General features: G+C 47.0%; 1 protein-coding gene across 1 annotated transcript in view; it reads right to left on the bottom strand.

The window, feature by feature from the left end:
* The window catches only part of LRP1B (LDL receptor related protein 1B), a 603705-nt gene that overhangs the window by 148826 nt on the left and 430058 nt on the right, over positions 1–24821 (bottom strand). Inside the window, exons 33-40 of the mRNA XM_068158711.1 lie at positions 13269–13409; positions 12490–12615; positions 11749–11880; positions 9613–9747; positions 8208–8337; positions 2804–2930; positions 2497–2648; positions 2093–2217 (exon numbers count right to left, since the gene is read on the bottom strand). Of these exons, the coding sequence (XP_068014812.1) occupies positions 2093–2217; positions 2497–2648; positions 2804–2930; positions 8208–8337; positions 9613–9747; positions 11749–11880; positions 12490–12615; positions 13269–13409 (1068 nt within the window). The remainder of the gene's footprint in view (positions 1–2092; positions 2218–2496; positions 2649–2803; positions 2931–8207; positions 8338–9612; positions 9748–11748; positions 11881–12489; positions 12616–13268; positions 13410–24821) is intronic.

Genomic DNA, 24821 nt, shown 5'->3' with positions numbered 1-24821 from the left:
GTGTATGCTGTCTGCTTTGGTGGGTTTTGGTTATCTTCTTGTTTGTTTGATTTGGGTTTGCTGGGTTGGGCATTTTTGTTTCAGTAACAGGTCAGGAAGCTAGCTAGTTGTATTTGTGGCTTTTGAAACAGTGTTAACTATCCCAGTTCAATGAACTTACAAAGAAAGAAAGAAAGAAAGAATGGTGTGATAAAGAAAACCATTCAAAAAACTCTCCCTTTCTCTCCCTTTCGTCCTTCTGGCTCACTGCCAGCCCCTCCCAAAGGCAGTAACCATTGGGACCCTAGTGACATTTGCAAAGCCTGTTCCAACCCCTTCAGTGATGTGTTTCAGTCCATCAGCAAAGGAATTCTAGCCCCAGTAACCATATCCTCTGTTTCTGATCAAGCCCAGCTGCCAGGAAAAGCCATGCCATGTAAAGGATCAAGGCTTTCTCCCATTCCTCTACTTCCCTAATTCTAGAAGATGAATCACAGAATTGTCAGGGTTGGAAGGGACTTCAAGGATCAGCCAGTGCCAACCCCCTGCCATGGGCAGGGACACCTCACACTACAGCAGGTTGCTCACAGCCACATCCAGCCTGGCTGCAAACACCTCCAGGGATGAGGCTTCCACCACCTCCCTGGGCAACCTGTGCCAGGCTCTCACCACCCTCATGGGGAACAACTTCTTCCTCACATCCAGTCTGAATCTCCCCACTTCTAGTTTTGCTCCATTCCCCCCAGTCCTATCACTCCCTGACACCCTAAGAAGTCCCTCTCTTGTAGCCCACTTCAGATCCTGGAAGGCCACAATGAGGTCTCCCTGGAGCCTTCTCTTCTCCAGACTGCACAGCCCCAACTCCCCCAGTCCATCTCAAGCCCCCCCAAGCAAGCAGACCTCAACTGTTTCTAGCCTAGCTATAAGAAATGATGAATTTTTGTGTGTAATTTATTTTCAAGCACAGAATCTGATGCCCCCAGAACTCCACTCCCTGCAGAAGCTCTTCATGGGATGGCTATGAGTCTATCTGCACATTAATTAAAAGAGAGTTATAAACATTTCAAAGTCCCTTAGGGAGAAAAAAACTAAATCAGAGAAACCATTTGTTCCTTCTGGATTGCTCAGTCTGTTTTCTCTCACAATGCAGAGTCATTGTGCATGGCATGCTTAATGCAGTTTAGTTAGGAGAGATCCAAATGAAAGAACCAGGATCTCTGTGTCTGCAGTGATCTGATTAGAGCAACTCCTGAGCACTGCCAGCACCAGAGGCATCTTGGTATCAAAAAGTTAATCTTGCAGTATATTCACTTTTTTTTTGCTCTCTTTATTCCTTTTTAACACATGTATGGCAAGTGTTGCCTGGGTGGCCTGCCAGCAGTCTGCTCAGAAAATGCTCACTTTCAGTACACTTCTAATGACCTGTGCCCACTGAAGGAGCTCTTCAAACCCAGACATTTAGGAGGAAAAAGGACAGCTAAAAGCAAGACTGCTCTGAGTCAGGCAGTGGAGGGTAAAATGCAATCATCAATGCCATAAATCACAGGGAGTTCACTACACAAATTGAACATCAACAAAATCTGATTATTTCCAAGGTCTCCTCCCACACACACAGAAAGAGCTGGACTCAAACCCAAGTAATTCCAGGAAATGAAATGTTTGAGAGACAGTGCTTGAGAACTTCTAGCTGTGAAACAAGAACTATTCTGGTTTGCAATGGGATCCTGAGGCTGCCTGAGATTGCTGCTCTTTAAAGCAGAGCTCAAGGCCCTTCTCATTCCTAGGACTGAGGCTTTGCCCTTTTGTCAATAGGAAAAGTAGACAACCAACAAACCAAAATGCAAACCTAAAGGAAACCCACCCAACCTGGGATGACAGGAAGTGCTGTGGGGTTAGATTTTCTCCCCAAAACACTCAGAGGCAGTTTAGCAGGATCTGGGCTATGTGTTTTCTTTAGTAGATTCATTTTATCGTTAAAAACTATTAATTACCAAAAAAAGGGTAGAAAGCAGAGCTGAAATCAGTGATCACTTAACTTGTGGTATGCTTTAGTAGACATAAAAAGCAGCAGGTGATATTAAAACAATTAATAGCATCCTTAAGAACAGCCAACCTTTCTCTCGTGCTCTATTAAAGACTTTCACTTCCTTCAGGTTTATTCCCAGGCCAGTCCTCATGGTCACAGCATCCGTGGCCTCATTCTTGTGGCCTCTTCTAATAGAGCCATTTGCATGTGCTCTGCCAAAAAAGTTGAAGATGTCTCATCAACAATCCTCAACTAATTCACACCAGACAAATGACTGAAGGGCACCCGGCAGAAGGTGAAGGAACCTGCTCTCATCTAGGACGCGGCTTCGCTTCGGCTCTCGGCACCAGAGGTGCCCTTCCTTGGGAGGCTGCAGGGCCCTCTGCGATCCCTCCTGCGACCTTGCTAAGGAGCGGCTCATCCTACAGAGGTGAGGCTCCTGGCACTGCAATAACATTCTGAGGCTCCAATGCTTATGAAAAATAAATTACCTGTCAGACCAGTAGATGTAAGCTCCAAAGACCGCCACTGAAAACATATCCACATTGCTCCCTGACAGCACAATCTCCCGGTGCCCTCCACTCTCAAGGTCAATCCTCTCTATCTTGTCGGTACGAGCATCACACCAATACAATTTATTTTCCTAAAGATTAATTTTAAAGGAAACATCAACAGGCTCATCAGGTATTTAATTAGGAGTTATTAAGGTGACATCAGGGTGGGAGGCAAGCTGGCTTTAATGACACACACAACAAAGGCTCTACAGCGGGACGCATGCTGGAAGGCAGAGGAACCAACCTCGTAGTCAATGGAAATGCCGTTAGGCCACGCGATCCCCAGGCTCACAAGCACCACCTTCTCAGATCCATCTAGGTGTGCCTTGCCTATGCAAGGAGTCTGGCCCCACTCTGTCCAAAACAAATACCTAAAGTGTGGGAGAAACTGCCAATTAAAAATTAGCACCACAATAAGAGTTGCAAACACACCAGGCCCTGCTTCAAGCCTTGCCACGAAGCAGGTGTTGAGGAATGATGGCAAGGGTCTTGTGTCTAGACAGCCTCAATAGATGAACTGTATCAGAACACTTGTTTCATAGCACACTTTGGTGATAAGTGGTACACAGGAATCAATTATTAAAACTGCATTCCCTCAGTGTGCAGTTCCAGCCCTGAAAGAATCCAGCTTTGTGCCTAGAAAACTGAAAGCAAATGGGAAAAACAAACCACCACCACAAACCAACCCCCTCCAACAAACACAAACCCAAACAAAACCCAAACACTCCCCCCCAGAAAAAACAAACAAAACACCACCAAACCACAACAAAACCAAGGAACTGTAACAGAAGAACAGAAGCTCTCAGACTGAATTACTAACAAACGTGATAAGAAATGTATATCCGACTTCAAAATGTTCTCTGTATGAAGCAGTGGGGTGGAAATGGTAGAGCAAAGGGAGTTTATGTAGGAAGAAAATGTATTTCCTACTCTTCCCTAATGCTCCTGGGGAGAATCTGCATCTTACTTATCTCAGCTTCTTATTGCTGCATACTTAATGGCACAATAACATCGCTGTTTCAGAGTAAGACACTAGATGAAACTTATGCCTTGGACCTTCCTGCTTCACAATCTGTTGCTTCAGATATAGCAAAACGAAGCCAGTTAATGTACACTGAGCACTTCCTTCACTGACAGTAACCTGGGCAAGAAATCTCTCCTAAGCTGTTATAATTGAGGACAAGCAAACGAGGAATCACCTGAAGAGAAGCTTTTCCACACAAATATTCCTCAGAGCAGAGTAAACCATCATTTAGCACACAAGGTGCACAGAATGTGGCAAAGCACTCTCCAGTGTTTCTCTGCCTGCAATGTGTTGGTCTGACAAAAGCCTTCTGTGTGCTTTACTGCCCCTGAGCCTGGTGATGCCACGACACCAACCTGAGGTTAAACAGTTACATTTGATTGCATGACTGCAGATACATGGAGAAAAGAGGGATGAAAGTGGGACAGAGGAGAACAAGTCTGGATCCTACCCTAGGCTCACCATATTGAGCATCTGAACCACTGCCCACCTTCCTCAGGCTCTTACTGTGGGGCTTTCTGCCTGACAAAACCAAATTGGTTCTCGTGCTTCTTGACATGAGCTGTAGTGTGAATATTAACTATAAACCACCCTGCACTAGGCAATTTAACTGCTACATTAGCTAACTTACAGCTACATCTCAGAAACGTTAGGACAGACATTATTGACCAGCAGGATATCAACAACCACAGGTTAAGCTGAGGGCAGCTTTAACCAGATCATTAACAGCACTTCTCACCAGAGCTCAGCTTGCTTTCAGAGGAACTTTCTGAACACAGGATATCAAGTGGCTGTTGACTACAGAGGAGCAGGGATTCAGTATAATGGACATAAACATTCCCTGCTCCTTCCTTGGACTTGTTACTAGGAGGAAAAAATACAAAATAAACCCCCATAATTAGCAGGTTAAATGAACCTAGAATTCTCCAGATGAAATCCTGAGTAGCAGCCAGAAGTCTTATGCAAGTTACTCAGTGCTCTCCTAGAGCATTAATGATCATATTAATATATTGAGATTTCAACTTGGTGAAGTTAATAAGCAGGATGTAAAGACCTGATCTTGCTGTGGCTTCCCCAAAGCTCTGGGAAGTACCATCTGCAATGTTTGCTGCCTGGCCCTGGAGGCAATGTGCCACCAACACAGGAACCCCTGTGACTCAACTTCTGCCCGGCTGTGCCATAGAGAAGCGACAGAGCTGAGATGGAGATGGGATTGGCAGAAATTTGGTGCTGGTTTAGAACCTTCACAAAAACTTCTTTGGGGAAAAATAACAATGTAAAAACAAGACAAAGAAACCAAAACCAGAGTTTAAACCTCCCCCTTAGCCCCAAACCCTAAACAGGGATTAAATTCCCCAAATGTTTTTGCAGGAGGCATCTTCAGAGCCTAAGAACTATTTCAGCATGAGCTGAGCTCTGTATTCCAGCCAAAATTCTGAGCTTGATCAGCAAATTAGGATTCAAATGGGGAAAATAAAAAAAGCCATCCCAGTGCCTGTTGTATGAACCAGCACCCCTGGGAAGGGACAAGGACGCTCCTCTGCAGGACTGCACAGCCTTAACTTCTTCCTTTGTGGCCACAAAGATTGTACCAGCCAGCCAAGCGCTGCCTGCTCCTGTCTTGGGCAGATTCAGTGAGCTCAATAACTGCTGTTTTCCTCTCTATTCTTACAGCTGTCAACTCAAGCTTCAAGGAAAATGAAGTCAGGGCAAGGGGAGGGCAGAATACCGTTGGAAATTTTGCCTCATAAAAAGGAGAGAGCTGATAATAACAGAGAGGGTGAAAAGGCCTTCACCTTCCCACAGGAAGGCAGAGCTCTGCTGCTTGAGCCAATGTTGCTGCTCTTCCCCTGAAAAACATTGACTGGAGACAGCTCAAGATAGCATTTGGTGGCACAGCATTAAAAAGGAGAGATGAAGCTTACCTGCCTTCAGAGGAGATCCTCTGTTCTACCAACCATGGACAGCAGCTACTAACCTGTGGGCCTCTTATGCTTTCAGTATTCTAAAGACCTCCAAAACCTAACTCTAAAACTCAGGGAGGTCAAGGCATCGAAGCAACCTTTCGTGACTGAATGCATTTCTACAGGCAGCATTTCTCTTCTTCCCTCTTTCTTTCAAGTGCCATAATTTAAACTCCTCCAAATTACTTTTAATCCCTATTTCATTATCTGCTTTTTGGTGGCCTTACAGTATTCTGAGAGCTCAGAAGACAGTTCAGTGGCCTCTCTAAATGTCCATTAAAAGCAGAAGCTCTCTCTTTCCAAAAGCATCTTGTTCCCATTGCTGCCTAATTATTGCACACTTCAGATCTGTTGAGGCAGAAAGCACTGTGTGAAAATAATGTCATTAAAATCACAGAATTGTCATAGGGGTTGGAAGGGACCTCAAGGCTCAGCCAGTTCCAAGCCCCCTGCCATGGGCAGGGACACCTCACACTACAGCAGGTTGCTCACAGCCACCTCCAGCCTGGCTGCAAACACCTCCAGGGATGAGGCTTCCACCACCTCCCTGGGCAACCTGTGCCAGGCTCTCACCACCCTCATGGGGAACAACTTCTTCCTAACATCCAATCTGAATCTATCCATTCCTAGTTTTGCTCCATCCCCCCCAGTCCTATCACTCCCTGGCACCCTCCAAAGTCCCTCCCCAGCTTGCTTGGAGGCCCCCATAAAGTCATGAAAAATAAAAACATAAATATGCCCACAGCTTAACACTAGTGGCAAAGAAGTGCAGCTTTGCACCAGCAGCATGACATACTGTTCTGGCCAGGGCCTGGCATCTACTCCTCCCTGCAGCCCGTGTTAGATGCTGTGATCCATCTTGCCTCTCCAAACCCTGCAGAAGGGCTGCCCACTCCTTTTGGCATGCCCAGTCAAACACAGTGGGGTTTAGTGACAGGATTCAAACTCTTTCCACATCTAAGTATCCTCCACTGCACTTTGGCCTCTGGCTTCACAGGGGCTTTCCTGGCAGTCTGTCTGTACATGAATACAGCAAACAACCTGCATGCATGGTGAAGAAAATGATGCTGGAAACATAACTGCTGTTTGGAAGCAGCTTTGTGAACCCTGCTGGGCTGAAAGATTTGATCAGGTTTCTTTGAAACAGTTTTGCTTTTTTCTGTAACAGAAGAGTGCAGCCATCCTGGTACATTAAAGACAAAAGAATCTACTGATCAGTGCAGCCAGATTCTGACTAGGATCTGGAGAAGATCCTCCTCTGAAGCACAGCACAAACCCTAGAGCACTAGGGTTGCTACCAGTCCCTGCCAAGCAGCCAGTGGTGCTGTGTGAACACAGCTGGAAGGACTTGTGGCATCAGCTCTTGCACTGTGCTGGAAATAAAGCCACTTCCTGCTTTCACCTCCACTCATAAAAACACTACAGTTGCAGTGCCCTAGTCTGCAAAACACACAGATGCTTCTGTCTCCCTTTTCATAGCAGAAATCATGGCAGGGATCCAAGTGGCATTTTGAATCCACCTGGCCTCAGCAGAGAAGTCAGAATCCTTCGTTACTGTGGCTGCAAACTCCTCTGAGCACAGAGGCTGCTTTCTTGAGAAGCTGACTTGATAGAGCCTGGGGAAAATGAGCTCCAGTGTCACCACTGGCTGTGGGGCAGGGAGTTGCTGAGGTATTTTAGCTTTTGATACACATTGTTCACCACTTCTCCACTAAGGCCGTGCTTAATGTGCCTTATCCTCAGGAAGTACCTTTGGTAGTGCTAAGGAAAAGAGATGGAGATGCTTTGCAGGATCTACTGCTATTATTTTAGCTGTACCTGTGCTAACAGGTTTGGGGCTGGAAGGAGACAGAATGTGCTCTGTTTCCATCAATGCTGCAGTGCAGTCCCTGTTCTCAACAAAGAGTTGGATGAATAGAGATGCAAAGACCTCAGAGCTCATCTGCTCCAACCTCCCCACCATGCCCAGGGACACCTCTCAACTACACTCAGCTGCTCAGGGCCTCATCCAGCCTGGCCTGCAACACCCCCAGGCAGGAGGCAGCCACAGCCTCCCTGGGCAGCCTGTGCCAGAGGCTCAGCACCCTCCTGCTGAACAACTTCTTCCTCAGCTCCACTCTAACCCTGCTCTGCCTCAGCTCCAAACCATTCTCCCTTGGCCTGTCTCTAGACCCCCTCAGGAGAAGTCCCTCTGCAGCCTTCCTGCAGGATCCCTTCAGGTCCTGGCAGGCAGCTCTGAGGTCCCCCTGAAGCCTTCTCCTCTCCAGGCTGCACAGCCCCAGCTCCCTCAGCCTGTGCTCACAGCAGAGCTGCTCCAGCCCTTGGATCACCTTTGTGGCCCTAATGTGACTTCCTGGGATTTTCTGGAAACTGAAGAATGGGTTTCAGCCTGCTTCCAAGCAATGCCTGAACTTATCTGAAATGATTGTCTTAGAAAATGAAGACTCCTTGGCCAAGTACAGTTTGCCATGGACACAGAGATCACAACCATCAGCATGTGAAGTGCACTTCCTTCCACCTCTGCTTAGCTCCAGTGCAGCAGTTTCCAATACAACCCTCTGGGATTTTATTAAATGCTTCTCTGTCAGAATGAAGGCCTTGACTTCCCTGTCTAAGAGCTTCAGTGCCAGCATGCAAGGGAGGAGCCATGGCCACGTTACCCTTTCTCTGGGTGTACTGCAATAGATCTTGGCTGGTCCAAGCCCTGGGATATAATCACGTAGCGGAAGGAGCCGTTCAGCCTGGCAACTTCAATCAGGTTGAAGCCATGGTCTGTCCAATAGATGTTACCTAGGGAAAACACACTGAAGTTACTGGAAAAGACCCCTTAAGAAGTGTGTAAATCCTCTGTAGAATAGAATAGAGTTAGCCAGGTTGGAAAAGACCTTCAGGATCATCGAGTCCAACCTCTCACCCAACACCATCTGATCAACTAACCCATGGCACCAAGTGCCTCAGCCAGGCTCTTCCTAAACACCTCCAGGGATGGTGACTCCACCACCTCAAATTAAGACCAGAAAGGAATTGCTGTATTTTAACTTATATGTAACTTGTAGTTGTAACTTTGAGTCCACTGTATCAGAGTACATTAGAGGTTGGAAGGGACCTCCAGAGATCATCCCACCAAATCAGGATCACCCAGGGTAGTCTGCACAGGAATGCATCCAGGTGGCTTTTGAGTGTGTTCAGAGCAGGAGACTACACAACCTCTCTGGGCAGCCTGTTCCAGGGCTCCAGCACCCTCTCTGTAAAGAAGTTTCTCCTCATATTGAAGTGAAACCTTCTATGTTCAAGCTTATTCTATGTCTAAGCTTATGTTCAAGTCCTATCCAGCTTTCCATTTTAAAGTAGGACCTGTGGTCATGGCTCTCACTGTTGAGACTGTCCATCTAGGAAACAGTGCTCAGGATAATGAAATCATTTTGACAGTCTATAGTAAAACTGAAACAAAAGACCAAACAAACCAACCAAAAGCCCAACCAACCCACACAAAACCCAACCAACCCACACAAAACCCAACCAACCCACACAAAACCCAACCACCCAACCCACACAAAACCCAACCAACCCACACAAAAACCCACCCACCCAACCCACACAAAACCCACCCAACCCACACAAAAACCCACCCACCCAACCCACACAAAACCCACCCAACCCACACAAAAACCCACCCAACACCCACCCAACCCACCCAACACCCACCCAACCCACCCAACACCCACCCAACCCACCCAACACCCACCCAACCCACACAAAACCCAACCACCCAACCCACACAAAACCCACCCAACCCACACAAAACCCAACCAACCCCCACAAAACCCACCCAACCAACCCCCACAAAACCCACCCAACCCACCCACACAAAACCCACCCAACCCACACAAAACCCAACCAACCCACACAAAATACCCCAGTGGCTGCATCTTCAAAAAGTGATGTCTGGGCATTTGGAATACAGACCTTAGAGTGAAAGTAAGCCAAGTTGTGTAGTGCTGAGCTGCAGATGCAGCAGTGCACCGGGAGAAGCTGAGCCCCCTGCGGAAGCAGGCTCAGACCTACCTGCGATCCAGTCCACAGCGATGCCTTCAACCCTGCCCAGGCCATTCGTGACGATGTCTTCTTTCCAGGTCTGGTCACGTTTAGACCTGCTGATTCTGTTGAGGCCCATGTCTGTCCAGTAGATCGTGTCATTTCCTGTCAAACACAGGCCAGTCACTCAGATTGATTACTTCAGACACCTGCATCAGTAGATCACCTGTCCTGGGGGATACTGCTCTGGTGGAGGGGTTGGACTTACTGATCCCTGGAGGTCCCTTCTGAGCCCTCCCATCCTGTGCTTCTGTGACAATTGTAAGCACTGCTGCTTTTATACAACTTAATAAATATAACTTAATTAATATAACCTAATATCAATGAATATTAATTTCACAGAAATCACACAATCAACCAGGTTGGAAAAGACCTCAGAGATCATCAAGTCCAACCTGTCACCCAACACCTCCTGACAACTAAACCATGGCTCCAAGTGCCACATCCAAGCTTTTTTTGAACACCTCCAGGGATGGGGATTCCACCACCTCCCTGGGCAGCACATTCCAGTGGCCAATTATTCTTTCTGGGAAGAACTTTCTCCTCACCTCCAGCCTAAACCTCCCCTGGTGCAGCTTGAGACTGTGTCCTCTAGTTCTGGTGCTGGTTGCCTGGGAGAAGAGACCAACCCCCTCCTGGCTACAACCTCTCTTCAGGTAGATGTAGACAGCAATGAGGTCTCCCCTGAGCCTCCTCTTCTCCAGGCTAAGCAACCCCAGCTCCCTCAGCCTCTCCTCATAGAGCTGTGCTCCAGACCCCTCCCCAGCTTTGTTGCCCCTAAATTTATTCCTGTGTCTCAGATCTAAAAGAAGAATGTTACCAAAGCTATCATTTTTGATTAACCTTTTACATATATATATATATATATATATCTACATATCTCCTTTAAGAACATTGTTTCAATAATTAAATCACAACTGTAAGTTTATCACAACCAAATAGGGCCATGAGAAGGGATGGAAGCTACCACCCCTGTTCAAAATCACAATAAATATGCTGTGGGGTTTCTTGTGGGGGTTTTATTGTCTTGGTTTATTTGTTTGGTTTTTTTTGGCTGACAAGATAATTGTTTGAAAATTAGATTATTTCATTGATCACCACTCTAAAATACTTAGGAGTGTGAAAAACTACAGTGTGAAGCTGCCTGGAGAAGCTTTTCCTTCACTAACCACAGATTGAGTTTGGGCAGTATTAAACAAAATCAAAAGAGAGAGAGAGAAAGTAAGTAGAAAAACGTTTGAAAGTGTGGCAGTTAAGAGGGACAGACTGAGGAATGAAAAAATTATCCTATCCACAATCCACCTTCAACTTTAAATACCCTGACCAGCTTGCACTAAGAATCTCTTTGGGTGTTGTAAGTCATTCCAGCTGCCATTCTGCTGCGGCTGCCTGGACAGAAGATGGAAGAGAAGGACCAGTATTTGGTCTTAGAGTATGAACCTATCTCCACTGACCATTTACACTTGTCAGACAAGCAATGCTAAAGCACTCTGCTCTGCTGCCAAAAAGGACTCTTGATTAAGAGATAGGGCAAGCAGAATTCCCTGCATGTCCATTGAGAGAGCTGAGTTAACAGCACAGATCCGCTGCAACCCACATGCTGGTTTCAAAACCAGCAGCAGCAGCTGGGGATCTCCTGAGGGAGCTGTTTGTTCCAGGGAAGACAATGCCCAGAGATGAATAATATTTCTTCATTCTTTGTTTTTTCATGCTTTATATATCCAATTTTAATTCCATAAGAGACACAGAGAGAGTATATGTGTGTGTATATATATTCATAGAACAGCTCAGGTTGGAAAGGAGCTCAGAGCTCAGCTCCTCCAACCTCCCCACCATGCCCAGGGACACCTCTCAGCTACACTCAGCTGCCCAAGGCATCATCCAACCTGGCCTGCAACACCCCCAGGCAGGAGGCAGCCACAGCCTCCCTGGGCAGCCTGGGCCAGAGGCTCAGCAGCCTCCTGCTGAACAACTTCTTCCTCAGCTCCACTCTAACCCTGCTCTGCCTCAGCTTCCAACCACTCCCCCTTGGCCTGTCTCTAGACATGCCATGTTTATCCATCACCAGATTTACCCTATGCATGATAGACAATTCATAGTATTTACCTGCATGGAAGTCTATCCCCACAGCAAATGAAGTTCCAGATATAGGCATTAAAGCATCCATTTTATCATTTGGATCAAGAGGGATTCCTCTGATTTCCTCATGAACAGAATACATCAGAAATGATTCAATACCTACAGGAAAGATAAAACAGTCCATGAGAGCAAAGTGGAGGCTTTGCCAGTCAACAAGACTTGAGGAACTGACAGAGCTGTGACATAGTTCAATTTACAGAGCTCTAAGGCACCTTGACCATAAAGCTGTTTTAATTATTCTGGCAAGAAAAGAGGCTTTGGATGTAAGCTATGCTTCCAACTTTTAGTGCTCAAACAGACAAAAGATTGAAACAAACCTGAAGAAAACCCAGGCCTTGCTTGCTCTTAAAGGCAGTAAGGTAGGATCAGATACTCTACCTTTTAGGTATTGTGACCTATCATTTAGTTTCAGGGTAAGGTACACAACAAACATGAACTGCTGCTAAGGAAGGCTCAGATGCTCTGCTGTTCTGCCTGGATTGAAAACAAACATGTACAGATACTCCTCAGAGTTCCCCCAAAGTCTGTGCAGAACTAAAGGCAGAAATCAAAAGCTAAATTTCAGGGCTGTCCCTTCTCTCTCTTGATTCAACCAAGTATATTAATTACATAAAGCATGTATTTATTCAGCTTGAGGTTGCTAACTGACCCTGATTTGAGTCACTGCAGAGGGAAGTGCCTGTGAGGGAAGCCTGCAAGCTGCTCTACCTTTGCATGCCATGCGGTTCCTCTGCAGGTTGTAGCCCACCGTGCACACACAAGTCCTGGTGCTCTCTGATGTTGGCAGACAAAGCTGGGAGCATCCCCCATTGTTTAACTGGCAGGAATTGCTGCCTAGGAAAGAGATGGGAGAAGAGAGAAGAGGAAATGACATTCCAACACTGCAACTGTGGTGACTGAAACTGTAGGACGATGTCCAATTACCACTGCCAGATTCTACCAAATATTGCTCTCCAAATTCTTCAGCAGATGTGCATGACCCCAAATCACACTTCTGCTCATGTCTTGGCTCCCACTTTGCCAACAAAGCTTTGGCAGCATCAGCAATATTCCCTCATTTGTCTGCTGGCTGACCTTTGCTTTATCCTGTTGCCACGCCTGTCAATCTAGATGGATTAAACTGTCTTAACACCAGCAGCTAATGAAGAGTTCTGATGCATTAGCTCATCAAACTTCACTCACTCTACCTTGCAGCAGCCTGAGATGAGGTTCACACAGTCACTGCCTTTTGTTGACTGAAAACTTTGAACTTTGATTGTCCAGAAGAACTCCAAACCTTGCCGCAGTGCAACTCCAGAAGCTATCTGATCAACTGACCGATTTCATTTTAGGCTAATCAATCATCTTAGTCCATTCAGCAATTGTTTCAATAATAAACTCTTGTAGCATTGAATTACTCTTCTTTTCTACCCACTTTTGGAGTCTAGCAGGGGGAAAGATCCCGTGCAGTCTAAGAGCTGGGTGAAGGTGCTCCGCAGGGGCCATACCTTGCTGTGCTGCTTTGTCATAGACCTTCATATGGACAACTCCTGAGGTTTTGTTGCGCAGCACCGTTGGGTTTCTTCCATCCTTTTTGTTGCAGGTACCAATCTGGGCTGAGTTCTGGTCTGCCCACCAAAGCTTTTTATCTGTAAAATGTTCAAGTTTTAAGGATTAAGAAGGTCACTTCCAAATTGTTTGAAACCTAAGGTGAGAAAAAACATCAGAGGTTAATTCTTAGGCCAGTTTGAAACTCTTGTTTCACTGCTGTTGAGTTACACAGTGGTCAGAACTACACAGGAACCTGGAATGAAATTGCACCAGAGAGTTAACTCTGGTGGGGAAGAGTGGCTGGAATACTGCCCAGTAGTGAAAGACCTGAAGGTGCCTCAACAGCCAGCTGAACACAAGCCAGCAGTGTGCCCAGGTGGGGAAGAAGGTCAACAGCATCCTGGCCTGGACCAGAAAAGGTGTGGCCAGCAGGACCATGGCAATGATTGTCCCCCTGAGCTCAGCACTGGGGGGGCCACACCTTGAGTACTGTGCTCAGTTCTCAGGCCCTCACTACGAGAAAGAACTGAGATGCTGGAGTGGCTCCTGAAAAGGGCAATAATCACAGAGAGAGTGATTGCCCATTGGGATGGGCTGCCCAGGGAGGTGGTGGAGTCACCATCGCTGGAGGTGTTCAGGAGGAGACTTGACAGGGTGCTTGGTGCCATGGGTTAGTTGGTTGGGTGGTGTTGGGTGATAGGTTGGACGTGATGATCTTTAAGGTCTCTTCCAACCTGGTTTATTCTATTCTATAAGCTGCTGAAGGATCTGGAGAATAGGTCCAGTGAGGAGAGGGTGAGGGAACTGGAGTTGTTCAGTCTGGGGAAAAGGAGGCTGAGGGGAGACGCGCTTGCTCTCCACAGCTCCCTGAAAGGAGGTGGCAGAGAGGTGAGAATCAGTCTCTTCCCCCCTAGGAACAAGTGACAGGAGAAGAAATAGCCTCAAGCTGCACCAGAGGAGGTTTAGGTTGGATGGTAGAAGAAACTTCTTCACTGGCACAGTCTCCCCAGAGAGGTGCTTAAAAGACACAGAGACGTGGTGCTGAGGGCCATGGCTTAGCACCAGCCTTGGCAGAGTTAGAGATGGTTGGACTGGCTGGTCTTAGAGAGGTGTTCCAACCCAAATGATTCTGGTCAAACTGCTCAAAGAACAAAGCTGTTCATTTGGTTTACAACAGACATTTGGGATTTGTAAGTTCACTTTTTCCACTTTCAGTGATAGGTTCCATGCATTCTTGAGGGGCAGGAATGGATTATGGCCAATTTCAGACCACACAGAGGCATGCCACAGGGTTTGCTTTCAGACTGTGCTGCATCCAGTCACCATGTACCTAGAGATCACAAGAAATCTGGTTCCAGGTTTTTCAAATGAAGAAAGATTACAGGACTGGGGGGAATGGAGCCAAACTAGAAATGGGTAGATTCAGATTGGATGTTAGGAAGAAGTTGCTCCCCATGAGGGTGGTGAGAGCCTGGCACAGGTTGCCCAGGGAGGTGGTGGCAGCCTCATCCCTGGAGGTGTTTGCAGCCAGGCTGGATGTGGCTGTGAGCAATGTGCTGCAGTGTGAGGTGTCCCTGGCCATGGCAGGGGGTTGGAACTGGCTGAGCCTTGAGGTCCCTTCCAGCCCTGACAATTCTGTGATAATGAAGGTAAAATAGTCTTACCACCTTGAAGAATTTATTTAAGCTGCCAATTTACATTGACACCAACTTCTTCATCCTCATTCACACAAGATTTTAAAAGAACATGAAGAATGAGACATGCTAAGCACATAGTAGCAGAGAGCTTCAAGCCAGCCTTGTCAGTCAGCACAAGCAGCATACCTGAGCCACAGCACAAAGGACATGGCAAAGATTCATGACAGAGAAGTGCAGCTGCACTACATTCAACATAGAGCCATAGCATGGTTTGGGGTGGAAGGGACCTTCAAGATCATCCAGCTCCAACCCTCTGCCATGGGCAGGGACACCTCCCACCAGCCCAGCTTGCTCAAGGCCTCATCCAGCCTGGCCTTGAACACCTCCAAGGAAGAGGCATCCACACCATCCCTGGGCAGCCCGTTCCAGTGTCTCACCACCCTCACTGTCAGGAATCTCTTTCTACTATCACATCAAATCTTTCCAACCACCTCAAATACATGGTTTAGCTTTTCTCCACCAATCCTAAGGATTTTTACAGCATCTTTTGCAAGGTTTGGATTTCAGGTGGCTTTAGACAAAGATTTCACTTAAATTCAGACAGGATGACTGGTGAGCTGAAGCTAGAAGCACTAAGTTGGATGATCTTGCTGTGGCTGCAGTGGGACCTGTGGAATACAGTTTGTCATTAAAAGAGAAATTAAGATATAAAGGTTGGTACTAAAACAAAGACAATGCTCAGAAGTTGAACAACAGTGCATGAGGCCAGCAATCTGAAAGATGTCATGAAACTGAGAGGTGTCTATGAGATAAAGATTCTCTCCTTCATTTCACTCCCATCACTTCAGGACAGTGTTCTATTTGCAGCCCCATTAACACAATTTAAGTGTCCTCACTCAGGATTGCCCAACTTCTGCTCAGACACACACAACACTTACCCAGCTCAGCAGTCTGCCATTCTCATCACTGCCTGCAACCACTCAAAAGCTTCCTCAGCTGAGGAGTTGGATAGCCTCCTATTTAGCCAGTCAGATGGCTCTGTGTCAGTGGTTTATAACTTCTTTAAGGCAATAACCTTTACCACTTTCCCTCAAGCCGGTCTCCCTACCGAGTTTGGAACATTTCAGGTTCCATCACATGATGTTGCACAAATGAGCTAGAAAATAATTCATGGCAACCACACAGCGAAAAGAAAACAGCTCAGAACAATGAAAGACCCATCAGGGAACACAGCAGGAGGAAATGATGCAAACAGGAGGAAAGAACACGGGACAGACACTGCTGAAAACCTCCCCAGCAGCTCTCACACACAGTTTTTATTCCCTGGAGCTAAGGCTTGGAAGACAGACTGGGTTAAAACAAAGGGAAGGCAGAAGAGTGCCATAAATGCCCTTCACTCTTGGCATCTCTTTGTAGCCACACACATGTGAAGGGCCACAGGTATGAGCTCTGCAGTAGCTCTATCAAGGTCCTAGCACTCCTTTCTACAGCAGCAGTGTGCTGGTGGTGTTCCTATGAAGGTGCTGGGCTGACAGTTTGCCCTTCAGCAAACTGAACATGCCAACATTTTAATCAGAGAATCCTAAGGTGGGTTGGGTTGGAAGGGACCTCCAAAGGTCACCCACTCCAACCCCCCTGCAGTGCACAGGGACATCCTCCACTAGATCAGGCTGCTCACAGCTTTGTCCAGCCTGACCTTTAATATCTCCTTGATGGGGCCTTGACTGCCTCCTGGGGCAACCTGTTGCAGTGTTCCAGCACCCTCATGGAGCAGAACTTGTTCCTCACATCTAATCTAAAGCTGCTCTTCTCTCATTTCATGCCACTGCCCCTCGTCCTGTCCCTGCAGGCCTTTGGGAACATCTCACCTCAGACCTAGATTTGACCAAGGCTCAAAAGGGGAACACAAAGTAGTTTTTGTGTGAGTGGTAAATCTAACCATGAAAGGTGAAACAACTGAAAAAGGGAAAGAAATTCCAGCAGCACTCTGAATTCAGTTTTATCCTCACTTTGCACAGGCACTTCTAGCTTGGGACAGTGCAGGAACTGTACCAGATGCTTAGGCTCCCAAGCATGGCTCTGCAGCGAGCTAACATCGCACTGATGACTGCAGTCAAAGTATTAATTACTGTGAAATGCAATCTCACAGCAATGCTCTACATGAAGCAAAGAGAGCGAGCATGTCCTTCTCTTCTTCCAGCAGTTATGTATCTGGTAAAGATCTGAAAGGAAATCATTAAAAGGAGCAAGTCTGTCTAATTGTGAGTTCAGCACCATCAGCATTTTCATTTCAGACAGGACAAGTTCCTGCTGCAGATGCAGCAGAAGTAAAACCCTAGCTATCAGACACTTGTAGACTTTGGGAACACTGCCTTGCCATCAAATATTTGGGCCTTAACTTCATTTCTAGCTCATCTTATCATAGTACCAGTCAGGGTTGGAAGGGACCACAAGGATCATCTAGTTCCAACCCCCCTGCCATGGGCAGGGACACCCCACACTAGATCAGGCTGGCCAGAGCCTCGTCCCGCCTGGGCTGACAGTGAATGAAGAGGTGGAGTAGTCTCCTGTGCTACCTACAGTGCTAACAAGGACAAATCACAGCAAACCACATGTGACAACTCAAACTATGCTGAAGAGTCACTCTCTCATCTTCCTCTGCCATCCCTGATGAGATGAGAGCTGGGTAAACACCTACTGAAAGATGACTTACCAAATCTTGCTGAACTAGTGCTTACTCTTCTTGGAGAGTAAACCTTATGAGGAGTGACTGAGGGAGCTGGGGCTGTTCAGCGTGGAAAAGAGGAGGCTGAGGGGAGACCTCATTGCTGTCTGCAACTACCTGAAAGGAGGTTGTGCAGAGGCTGCTGCTGGTCTCTTCTCCCAGGTAATTAGTGACAGAACAAGAGGGAAAGGCCTCAAGCTGCCACTGGGGAGGTTTAGACTGGATAGTAGGAAGCATTTTTCATGGCAAGAGTGGTCAGGGGTTGGAAAGTGCTGCCCAGGGAGGTGGTGGAGTCATCACCTCCGGCTGTTTCAAGGTGGTTTGGATGTGGTGCTTGGGGCTATGGTTTAGGGGTGAGCCTTGTAGAGCAGGGTTTGGGTTGGACTTGGTGATCCTGAGGCTTCTTCCCAGCCTGAATGGTTCTGTGATTCTGTGAATCCTTCCCATGGAGGCTTCCTGTGGTGCACAAGAAGTTTTAGAGAGAGGATCCAGTATGGGAGCTGAATGAGAAGGACAACCTGGAAATGTAAGCAAATCCTGACAGCTCAACCATTTTTTGCTATAACTGAGCAGAATTTTGGGGCTATTCATCTCTAGGTGACAAACAGATTCTCCCTCAGACAGCTCAGCTGTGCCTCCTCCTATTGGGATGAATTCATTTCTGCACTCAAGGAAAGACACACTAGTTGACTTTATAGACCCACTCGACTGCAGCACAAAGACAACTTGCTTCCCCAGCCCAGGGAAGAAACAACCCTCCCTGAAACCTTGAAACAGCAACCTGAAGTGAAATGATTTATTTGCTTGATTATGCTAACAAGAGTGCTGCTCCATCACTAATTACAATCCTGCTGCTGGAACTGGCTTATAATATACATTAAAGTTGTTGTATTTATCCATGTGGCTGGGCAATTAGCATTAAGTGCAGCAACATATTGGGCAGCAGCTCGTGCAAAGGCCAGAAACTGCTACCCCAGCACTGTGGACAGGCCTTTGGAGAATTCAGGCAGGGCTCAGAATGCAAATCTTGATGGGCCATTAGTTTTCATTAATGGTGGTTTGGGTATTTATGGAAGACAACTCTGTGCTGTACTTAGAAGTGGGCAAAGTGCCTAGATATATTCCCTCTATTAATGCTAATGGGATGAACGCAGCTACAGCAATTAGAAGACCGATGACTTGGAAAATTAAGGTGTAAGTATTTGAAGTTTCCTGATCTAAGCAGCCCCTTTCCCTCCATGACTGCATCCAGCAAAGACAAAGCTCAGTTCCTGGAAGTGTATCCATTTTTGAGACTGTACTTAAACCAACAATCAACTAAGCAACAGATCGGTTCACCCCGTGAGGAGGGCGAGGGGCAGGATCAGTGCCTTTCGGGCAGGATCAGTGCCTTTCGGGCAGGATCAGTGCCTTTTGGGCAGGATCAGTGCCTTTTGGGAGGAGGAGTGCACACTTCCTCCATAAAAAGCAGTGCTGTAAGAGTAGCTCTCTGATTTGATTGCTTGTTAACATGCCTTGATGGCTGGAGGACAGAGAGGTTGTGTCCAAAAAGGCCTTGGTCTAATATCTGTGCTCCCACTGAAAAGCTGTCATCGAGGTCTGGCTTTGTTGCATTGCTGAGTGAGATTTCTTTTACACAGCTCCACAGAGGGGCCACGAGGATGGCCTAAGGGCTGGAGCTGCTCTCCTATGAGGACAGGCTGAGAGAGTTGGGGTTGTTCAGTCTGGAGATGAGAAGGCTCTGAGCAGACCTAATTGTGGCCTTCCAGTATCTGAAGGGGGCTACAAGAAAGCTGGGGAGGGATTTTTTAGGGTGTCAGGGAGGGATAGGACTGGAGGGAATGGAACAAAACTAGAAATGGGGAGACTGATGGATCCAAGCTAGAGAAGGGAAGAGTCAGATTGAATGTTAGGAAGAAGTTGTTCCCCATGAGGCTGATGAGACTGGCACAGGCTGCCCAGGGAGGTGGTGGAAGCCTCATCCCTGGAGGTTTTCAAAGCCAGGCTGGATGTGGCTGTGAGCAACCTGCTGTAGTGTGAGGTGTCCCTGCCCATGGCAGGGGATTGGCACTGGCTGATCCTTGAGGCCCCTTCCAAGCCTGACAGTTCTGTGAATCTCAACAGAAACAGCACCAGAGGCAGTCACTGTTTTACACTGGTACACAACAATGACTGCAAAAAGACCACTGCTCATAGACTTGTAGAATGGGAGGGGCTGGAAGGGACCTCTAAGGATGGAGGCTTTCAAAGCCACCCTGGATGTGCTCCTGTGTGACCTGCCCTCGGTGACCCTGCTGAGGCAGGGCTGCAGGACTGGATGATCTCTGGAGGTGCATTGTGGAATATTTCCTTTGAGCTTTCTACTACAAGCATTGGGGGAAAAAATCCCCTAAGCACCATCAGTTCTCTCCTTGCTACACAATCTGCCTCTTATTCCTGTTTTGTAGTGAATGGAGCTGAATTTTGGGATTCTTTGGACTGTACTGCTGTGAGGAGCTGACACAGAAAGGCATGCAGACACCTCCAGCAAAACTCCTGCCAGAAGCCAGCAATACCTTTTTCTCCTCAGCTACAAGCTTACAGTAACTAATCAATACTCTTCCAGCAATGCTGAGTTTATGATTCAGAGCCATATATCATTCAAGAGAGAAAAGACCACTTGAGGAATACATCAGCTAGAGCTGCAAGCTCCTTTGCAATTCAGATCTTGGAAGATAACGAGCCTGCTCACCAATCCAGAAACACAACTCTCACCACAAAGGCAAACTTCCAACCAGTTTCAGCTATACTCAAGGAGCCATTTTCATTAAGGAGCTTGGAAGGCAGGAGGTGAGTCCTGGTGCAGAATGTCAAATACATCTGTGCTATTGGATCACACTCAGGCACTGGCTACCAGGAAAACTGCTGAAATCAGACCCTGGATAGGGTAGGTTGGACTCAAATCTAAATCACAAACTACTGCTGTATTGTAGGAGAAATTCAGAGGTTCTCTCCCAGGGACCTCCTTGAGTTCCCAAAGCTGAAACTTACCTGGGGCCCAGGGTAACCAGAAGCAAATTCAGAGGTTTTTGAACAAAGCACTTAAGGGAGTAGTAGAAGAAAATTCCTGCTGACCAAGTGCAAAAGCTGGGGAGGGACTTTTCAGGGTGTGAGGTAATAACAGGAGTGGGGGCAATGGAATAAAACTAGAAATGGGGAGATTCAGATTGGGTGTGAGGAAGAAGTTCTTCCTCATGAGGGTGGTGAGAGCCTGGCACAGGCTGCCCAGGGAGGTGGTGGAAGCCTCTTCCCTGGAGGTTAAGGCCAGGCTGGATGTGACTGTGAGCAACCTGCTGCAGTGTGAGGTGTCCCTGCCCATGGCAGAGGGCTGGAACTGGCTGAGCCTTGAGGTCCCTTCCAGCCCTGACAATTCTGTGATTCTATAATACACAAAGCAGTGGGAGGTGCTCAGCAAAGCATTCACAGGCATTTCTGAGGGGGAGATTAACTACAAGTGGCTGATACTGCATGCACTGACATCTCCCACAGTCCATGGCTATCAGAAAAAGAAGTGGGGAGAGCAGAGAAGCAAATGTGACTTCGTGCTGAATTGATAGCAACACCTTTGTCACACAGAGTGGCAACAGCAAAGAGACATTTTGTGCATGCTTAAGTGCATGGAAAGAAGCTAATTCAGTGTCTGTCCCCATGCTTCACCTTCAAATGAAAGGTAATTGTCATCCCATATATTTGATGCTCAAAAAGATGCAGCACAAAACCAACCAGCAGCAACAAAAAAAGGGAGTTTGGGAGCTGAGCATATGCAAGAAGGAGGATGAGTGACACTCCTGAGCACAAAACCAATACATGAAAGATGTGAGTTATGTAAGCTGTTTCCATTTCCTTCAGGAGCAACCTGAGAGTCACTTTGGTCTCAACTTGTTTGTTAACACTGCTTTATGTTAAGCAGAGCCTGGGAAGGACTAAACATCAGTGAAGATCTGAAACAGTCACTTGCAAACAGTTTACAACAGCTAACCTGCACCACTCCAACAGAGGGATTGGAAGCAGGGAAGCACAAAGGATGAGGAGATTGAGGGCTGGGACTAAAGGGGAGTGCCATCCATCCCTGCCCACTCAAGACCTGAACTACTCCATGAAGCTACAGCAAAGAGCAGCCCAAAACTTCCCTGCCTTCATCAAGAGTACTTCTTGAGTTCACATCACAGTAGGTGGCCACAGAATGGCAAACAGCTTCTCATTCCTTTAGTCACTTAGAAATTAACAAGATACCACAGAGCAGAGCAGCCCAGGGATGACCAAAGCAAGAAAGAAGTCAGTCTTGGGCCAAGCCTTTGTCAGTCATTCCTCTTTCATAGCTCAAAAAAGTCTTTTGCAGCACAACAATGTATAGCAAAAACTACTGGCTGCTGTCAGGCGATGCTGGTTTCCTCTGCAAAACGCTGTCAGGCAAGGGATGGAAGACACCAGCTCTCCACACAGACCACCCTTGGGTGTCTCTGGGAGCCTGTGCTACCTGACAAGGAGACTGAGGACTGAGAAATATGTTGCTAAGGAGATGCTTCACAAAGAGCTACAAGAGTTTCAGAAGCAAGGAGGGCTGAGGTGCACGAAGACATCACCAGTACAGCACCTGTACAGAAACACAGTCATTCCTCTGGCAATTCTTTCTCCTTGCACCTAGCACTGTCAGGGGAGAGGGGAGCATGGGAACCAGGGCTATCTCAGAACACATTAGCCTGTCCCCTCAAATCCACTGGAGTTCCCTCCACTGTTTCCTTGCTTCTGATAAGCCACACCAGCCCATTGTCTGACCTGATAAGAGTCCTGTGCAAGGGGAGTCTCCAAACACCCAGCGCTATCTCCTCTCTGCCTCAGCGAAAACACAACCCAACACCACGAGATCAAATCCTTACCATAAGGAAACCAAAGACTGCTTGTACCTGGGGAGGCAATAAAGGCAAGAGGCCTGCAGGACCTCAGGGCAAAGTGGAACCCAAATGCCGCAAAGCAGTTAGAAGTTTGGGCATGGAGAGCACAATCTGCCTCCGTTTCAGCCACTGAGGAATTCAAATGATAAAAGCTTGCTTAGTGCATGCACACAGAAGCAGCATCCCAGCTCATGCTGTTCTGTGTGTGTTTACTGTGCTTTTAGATACAAGCAGTCAAGAAAAGTCCTGAAGCAGATCCAAAGTGCCATAAAAAACATCACAATTGCTCTGAGTCACCTGGTAAAGCTTCCTGCTAAACTTGCAGGCAACCAGATCAACAGGGGCACTCAGTTTTCATGCACCATCAAGGTACAACCTCACAGGGGAAGCAATTAAACATTCCTCTTTATTTAGACACTGTTAGTTATGCTCAGTTATCAACTGAAGCTCCCTTACCTTGCTCCCTGTCACCCTGGGTTTTCTGCTCTGACCCATGTCACAGGCACACAGGCCTGACTGCAAGAAGCTGGTGTGAAGCCACCAGCACTGCAGGAAAGCAGACAGCATTTATGTTGCTGCAGAATCTGCCATAATGTGAAAGGATCCTGGAGAAATGGAGACAGGAGCTTTTCATGTTTTCCTATCAGCACCACAGTGCTGTTTACTAACCTGTGTTTGTTTGCTCTCCAAAGGACTCCTGTATGGAACCATACTGCAATGGAATCTTGCAGCTTGTCCCAACCATGGCTCCAAAACAGTGAATAAAGGCCAGAGCAAAAGCAGCAGGGAAACCCAGACACCTGGTCAGTTTTGCTCACTAATTCTGAATAGGAAGAATTGTCATTGCCCATGAAAATTCAGCACCCCAGGAGTGTTAGAGGTGAGTGCTAGACTCCCCACACCTGCAGAGGTTGAGCCACTTCCACACAAACAAGCCTGGAACAATCTTCTTGAAATGAGAGCTATCGACTCTTTATTCACCATCCCCAATGGATCATCACTGCTGCAGCCTCTCTGAATCACAGGCCTGGCACCACAGACACCGCAGTGAGAGCAGGAATAAATACTCTTTACAACACCTCATATCTAAGACCTCCAGGAGTCCCCTAAAGGTCACCCTGCTCACTCTGGTTCTATTCCTAATCGAATCAACAACAGACAACTTGTCTGTACTAGCACCCAGGACTCCTAACACAGAACTCACTCCTGTTTGAGGTCCTGTATAAAAGCATTCCCTCTCCAACTCATTTTGACAGCACTGAGAGCTCAGCCCTGGTGGAATATGAAACTGTTCTAGCAGCTTACTGCTTAATAACTCCATTCACCCCACGTGCAGCAAGCCTGTGGGGTTAAGCTAGTGTCACTCCCACAAGCACAACATCCTGATGGACATCTGGATCTTGGATCAATCATATAACCAGACTAAGCACTTGACACAAGCCTGGCAGTGAGGAGTCAACTAGCCCAACAAGACTCTACTTAGCAACTGAGCTTGAGTACTTTTTTGTTAGTTTCCAAGGTAAACAGACATAGTTTTTAACTGAAGCAAAGGAGAGGCCAGCAAAGCATTGGGAGGAAATGCAGAAAGCTCTACAATTATCTCTAGAATAATACAAATGTTAGAATCTGAGTCACTCTGCCACTTCTGCACACACTGCTCCTGTTTCCAGCAAGAGCCAAGAGATGCATATGCAACAGCTTAAAGTAACATTCCCACAGTCTGGATCTTAATGACTTCTTGGAAGCTTTAGGAAGTTTCCCTCATGCTACCATTCTCTGGGTTCTTTATTTGTAATGATTGATATGCTTGTGAGCATTCTCAACATCACAGATTTGTCAGGCTTGGAAGGCACCTCAAGGATCACCTAGATCCACCCCCCCTGCCACGGGCAGGGACACCTCGATGTGTGTTTCAACATGCAAAGCACAACAAACAGAACTCTGCTAACCAATTCACCACTGAGATTAGGTAGCATACATCTGGAGATCCCAGAACCTATCCAGTCAGGAACTCATAACCCAAAGAAGTCTTTACAAAGTGCCAAGCCAAAGCAACAAACCAGGGATACTCCAAAATAAGACAGCAGAGAGAAGTAAGCAGCAGGAAGAAAACAACCAAGTCAGAGATGATTATCTGTAACAAAAAGCATAAGAGTCCTCCTTCCAATGTGCTTCACAGGGAGCTCTGGCAAATAGAAGCCACCAGGCTGCTACCTT

Source organism: Melanerpes formicivorus, unplaced genomic scaffold (genome assembly GCF_026170545.1).
Source record: "Melanerpes formicivorus ecotype bairdi unplaced genomic scaffold, bMelFor1.0.p_v2 SCAF_41, whole genome shotgun sequence".
NCBI lineage: Eukaryota > Metazoa > Chordata > Aves > Piciformes > Picidae > Melanerpes > Melanerpes formicivorus.
This window is presented reverse-complemented; position numbering and strand designations above follow the sequence as displayed.